General features: G+C 66.2%; 1 protein-coding gene across 1 annotated transcript; it reads left to right on the top strand.

Moving 5' to 3' along the window:
- The first annotated feature begins 238 nt into the window (after window positions 1–238).
- On the top strand, window positions 239–4,337 carry DLX5 (distal-less homeobox 5). The gene is given in 4 exon segments (XM_074195028.1): window positions 239–391; window positions 394–619; window positions 2,511–2,695; window positions 4,002–4,337. Coding segments are annotated over 4 exon segments (900 nt in total).
- The last annotated feature ends 662 nt before the right edge of the window (window positions 4,338–4,999 follow it).

Raw genomic sequence — 4,999 nt, 5'->3', positions numbered from 1 at the left:
CCCCCTGCATTCCCGCCTCCTCCTCCCCCTGCGCCCCCGCCTCCTCCTCTTCCTCCTCCCTCTCCGGTCCCCCGCCTCCTCCTCCTCCTCCTCCTGTCTCCTCCTCTCCCACAGCCATGTCTGCTTAGACCCAAGCAGCCCCGAGAGCGAACTGGAGCCTCTGCCTGGGCCGCCTCCGCCTCGGCCCCCGCAGCCTCCGTCGCCTGCACCTCCTGGGGGTCGGCCTCCCCGCCCAGCCATGACCGGGGTCTTTGACCGCAGGGGGCCCAGCCTCCGCTCCAGCGACTTCCCCGCTCCTTTCCAGACGGCCGCCACCATGCACCACCCGTCCCAAGAGTCGCCCACTCTGCCCGAATCCTCCGCCACGGACGCCGACTACTACAGCCCGCCGGGGGGGGGGGCCCGCACGGCTACTGCTCTCCCCCGGCCGCCTCCTACGGCAAGGCGCTGCACCCTTACCAGTACCCCTACCACCCCCACGGCGTCGGCGGGGCCGCCGCGGGGCCGCCGCCGGGAACCTACCCGGCCAAAGCCTACGCGGACTACGGTTACGCCAGCTCCTACCACCCCCAGTACAGCGGGGCTTACGGCCGGGCTCAGACTGCCTCCGGCCAGCCAGGTAAGGGTTGGTCGGCCTGGGGGGGGGGGGAGGCTGGTACCAGGCGGGGACTGGGGAGAGACGGAAGGGAGAGCTCGAAAGCGCGAGGGGGGGGGGGGTGAAAGGGCAGAGACTGGAGGGTCCCCGAGGCCTTGCGCCCCTCGGCTTAAAGGGAGATGCCAGGCAGGGAGAGGGCAACCGGCAGTTCGGGCCGCCAGGGTCCGAGCTCTTCTGGCCGCCTTGGAGGGCCCCCGCTCCCCAGCGGCTGCTCCGGACTCCCCAGGTGACTTGGGCAGAAAGATGCCAATCTCGGGAAGTTGGAGAAAGCCAGACTGGTGGTGGGGGGCGACGGGGCGGGGGGGACTGCTGAGCTCGGGACAGAGAACTCCAAGGAGAGGAGCCGCGAGGCCCTGGGCCGGGACGAGGACAGCGGCGGGCGCGGGGCACTGTCCGCCTGCGCCCAGGGCGCGTAGGGCCCAGGTGCCCAGCCAGGACGGCTTCGTGAGGCGCAGCCAGCTTCTCCAGCTCGGCATTGGCAAAAACCATTCCAGCGAGGGAGGGGTGTGTGCCTGGCCGACGGGGTGCTGAGAGGGTGCTCACCCCCTCTTGGCCCAGACACACACCCAGATAGCACAGGGAGCACACGCGCAGACAGTCACACTCCCCCCCCCCCCCCACACACACACCGCTTTCCGAGTTTGCGGGCTCCGGAGCTGGGGCGGCGGCGGCGGCGCTGCAGTCAGAAGTGGGGGGTCTCGGTTTTGCTGCCGGGCTTTGAGCGCCCCCCCCCCAGCACATGAATAAGCCTTCTAATATTAGCAGCTCCTGAGCTGGCAGAAGCAAACCGCAGGCGCGCCTCCCCCCCGGCGGAGCGCGCAGCACACACGCCCCACAGACACATCCAGCCCCCCACCTCGCCCCGGACGGACACACACGGCACACACGTGGACACGCATGTGGGCACCCGGCCCGGGAGCTCGGACGATAACCTGAGCCCCTGGGGCGGGGGGCTCAGGGATGCTTCTGGAGCAGAGAGGGCTCTTTGTCTCTCCCTCCCTTCGGGCCACCCTCGCTCTACTTTCCTTCGCCCTCTGCAGATCGGCCGCCCCCGACTTCTTGCTTGGCCTTCCAGCGTTCCCTGTTCTAACGAAGGCGCTGGGTCTCGGCAGCCGCGGGTCCGGGCTCGGAGGGTCCAGGGCTCCCCCGGGCCGGGCGCCGCCGGTCTGTCCTCCCCCCTTCTCCGAGCCGGCCCCGCCGGGCTTCTTTCACTGTCTGTTCCCTTCATTAAATGACCCCCCCCCCCCCCCCCCCCGCCAAGGGCTTACTGAGTCTATTTGTAAAAGAAACCAGACGCGAGTGTATTCTAGCGATCTGCGGGGAGATTACAGGCCTGGGATAATCGGGCCTCTGTCTGCAGCCGCTGGCTCCAAGGAGGGAGCCCCGAGTGCTTGCCCGGGGCTCTGACCACCGAGAAGCCCTCGGCTCCCGGCCTTCCGGGCAGCCAGGGTGGGCTGGGAGGGCGGCGGCATGCCCTCCTCGGGCCGGGCCACGTGAGGGCGGAGACAACAATCGCGTCCCCCAGGCCTCGGGGCAGGGGGTGGGCGAGGCCCGGGATGCCCCGAGAAAGCCCCGGGTGGAGCAGGCGAGACCATGGGACGGGCAGAGAGGAGGCCAGGCCACGCCGCCGTCCAGCCGGCCGCCTTGGCCCTCCGGCCCCTTAAAGGAGGGAAAGGGAGTGGGGAGTGGGGGGCGGCTGTCCCGGGCTCCGCTGGCCTCTGGGCTCCAAGGGACTTTGGCGGGGCCCTGGGCGCCCTGGGCCCTCCAGACTCCGGGAGAGGCGGGCGGCCGGGGAGCAAGCTGCCTCCTGGCTCGGCGGGGCCCTCACCCGCTCCGGTTTTGTGTCTGCCTTTAGACAAAGACTCCGCAGAGCCCGAGGTGAGGATGGTGAATGGCAAACCCAAGAAGGTCCGCAAACCCCGGACCATTTACTCCAGTTTTCAGCTGGCTGCCCTGCAGAGGAGGTTCCAGAAGACCCAGTACCTCGCCCTGCCCGAGCGCGCCGAGCTGGCGGCCTCTCTGGGCCTCACGCAGACACAGGTAGAGCCAGAAGGCCGCCAGAAACTCTGACCCCAGCCCCTTCCCGCCTAGCCCAAGCCCCAACTTCGATCCAAAGCTCTGAGCAAGAGGGGAGAGCGGAGAGAGCCCGGGCGCTGCCCCCTCCCAGATCGCTCCGGCCTGGGCCCTCCAGGCCGCTCCTCCCGCTGCCTCCCAAGGCCTTGGAGAGTCCTGGCCGGCGGGGCTCCTCTGGCCTGCTGGCCGCCCCCACCTCGCAGCCCAGAAGACCTGCTGCGCCCTCTTTGCCTGCGGGGAAGGAGGGCAGCGGCAGGATACCCAGAAACAAAGGGAGCGCCCAGCACTGGTGCTAAGTAGGCTTCCCGGTGAGCCGCGGGGAGGAGGAGTGTGGGAGCCTTGGGTCTTGGAGGCTCATCTCATCTCCTGACGCCGGCCCTCCCTCGGTCTCCTAGGGGAATGGCCAAGAAGGCTCCTCCAGCCCCAGCCCGGGGGCTGGGAAGAGGCAGCTGCCTGGTGTCTCCCTGGCCACCTTTCTCTCCATCTGCCCTCTACTGATAGCCTGGCCCCTCCCTCCCAGCCCAGCAGCCTACCTGCCCACCTGGCCACCTGTTCTCCTGTCCGTTCTCCTTTCCTGGGGCTTTGCGGGCTCTAAAGCGACTCCTGGCCTCCTTCGGGCCTTTCCTTTGTCCTTGCGTCTCCTCTCGGAAGGTCAGCGCGGTGACTCCCACCAAACCGATTTTCACGCTATCCGCCCGCACCCCCAGCTTCCCACGCACAAGAGCATGCGGCTCCCCGCACACCCGGCGGCCACCCGGATCAAAGCGGCCGTTTCCCTTCTTTTGCTACCTTTCTCCTTTTCCTGCGCTGGAGACCCGGGAGGGAGGGAGGCCCTCGGGAATAAGCAGGAGGGGCTGCCTGGGTCTGAAGGCGGGGGGGAGCTTCTAGGTTTCGGGTCTGTAGCGTTTGTCCGAGGCGGGAAAGGCTTGGAACCCGGATCGAGCGCCAGACAGAGACCGACTGAGCCAGTCTCCCCGGGGCTGCCGAGGCCAGCGAGAGGGAAAAAGAGCGGGAGAAAAGGAGAGAGGCAGGGAGACAGGGAGTCACACACATGGCTCGAGCCCCTAATTTTGTATGATGCGGGCTCTGGCTAGGCGGAGAAAGGCCGCGAGGGAATGGGGGTGTGAGTGGCGAAAGAGGAGGAGCGCGTGGTCCTAGCGGGCCCCAGACGGCGAGGGAAGGCGCGGTGAGAGTGGGGGGCGTTTGCTAAGGCCGTCCCCATTCCCCCTCCCCACCTGCTCTCCTAATTGCCGCACTGGTTTCCCCCTCCCAGGTGAAAATCTGGTTTCAGAACAAAAGGTCCAAGATTAAGAAAATCATGAAGAACGGGGAGCTGCCCCCGGAGCACAGCCCCAGCTCCAGCGACCCCATGGCGTGTAACTCTCCGCAGTCTCCAGCTGTGTGGGAGCCTCCGGGCAGCGGGGCGGCCGCCCGCTCCCTGGGCCATCCCCCCCACGGCCACCCTCCCGCTTCCAACCCGTCCCCCGCCTCAAGCTACCTGGAGAACTCAGCGTCCTGGTACCCCGGGGCCGGGTCCCTCGCTTCCCACCTTCCCGCGCACGGCTCCCTCCAGCATCCGCTGGCGCTCACCTCCGGGACGCTTTACTAGGGAGCCGAGAGCGGGCGCGGCTCCCTGCCCGCGCCCCGGCGGCCGCTTGCGCTCTGCCTCGGGGTCCCGGACTCCCGCGTGTTGCTGTTGTAGGCATGTTAAGGAAAGGATTGCCTGTGGGGAAGTGTGTGAAGCCGCACCGGAGGCCCGGGCCGCGTGTAAAGCTCGTGCATGTAAGTTATTGCATTTCCAAGCCCCCCCCCCTTTTTTTAGACGAACTTTTGCGCATCCGTGGACACTATCAATGGTGCCTTGAAATCTCTGACCTCAACTTTTCAAAGACTTTTTTCGATGTTCTTTTACCCATGTAAATAGGTGTAGATAGAGGAATTAAACTGTATATTCTGGACAAATAAAATTATTTCCACCATGAACACAGCATGTCTGGGGAAATCTTTTTTTTCTGACTTCTCAGTTGTCTGGAGATGCTTCTTGAAAGCAAATGGTGGGGGGAGATAATTCTGAGGGTCCTAGAAGGCCCCTGGGAAGCCCCAGGCCCATTTGGGTCCCGTCTATACTTTCCCTGGGACAATGGATCATGGTCTTTGGTTTTCTCTTTCCCATAGCACGCCCAGGCAGAAAGCGGGGCTTCCTGGGGTTTAGGGATCTGGCCACCTGGTAGCAGCAGGGCTTCTCGAGCTTCACCTCGAACCAGCTCTGCT

The sequence above is a fragment of the Macrotis lagotis genome, chromosome 7 (genome assembly GCF_037893015.1).
Source record: "Macrotis lagotis isolate mMagLag1 chromosome 7, bilby.v1.9.chrom.fasta, whole genome shotgun sequence".
NCBI lineage: Eukaryota > Metazoa > Chordata > Mammalia > Peramelemorphia > Peramelidae > Macrotis > Macrotis lagotis.
The sequence above is the reverse complement of the archived record's forward strand: the minus strand, read 5'-3'. Positions and strand labels throughout refer to the sequence as shown.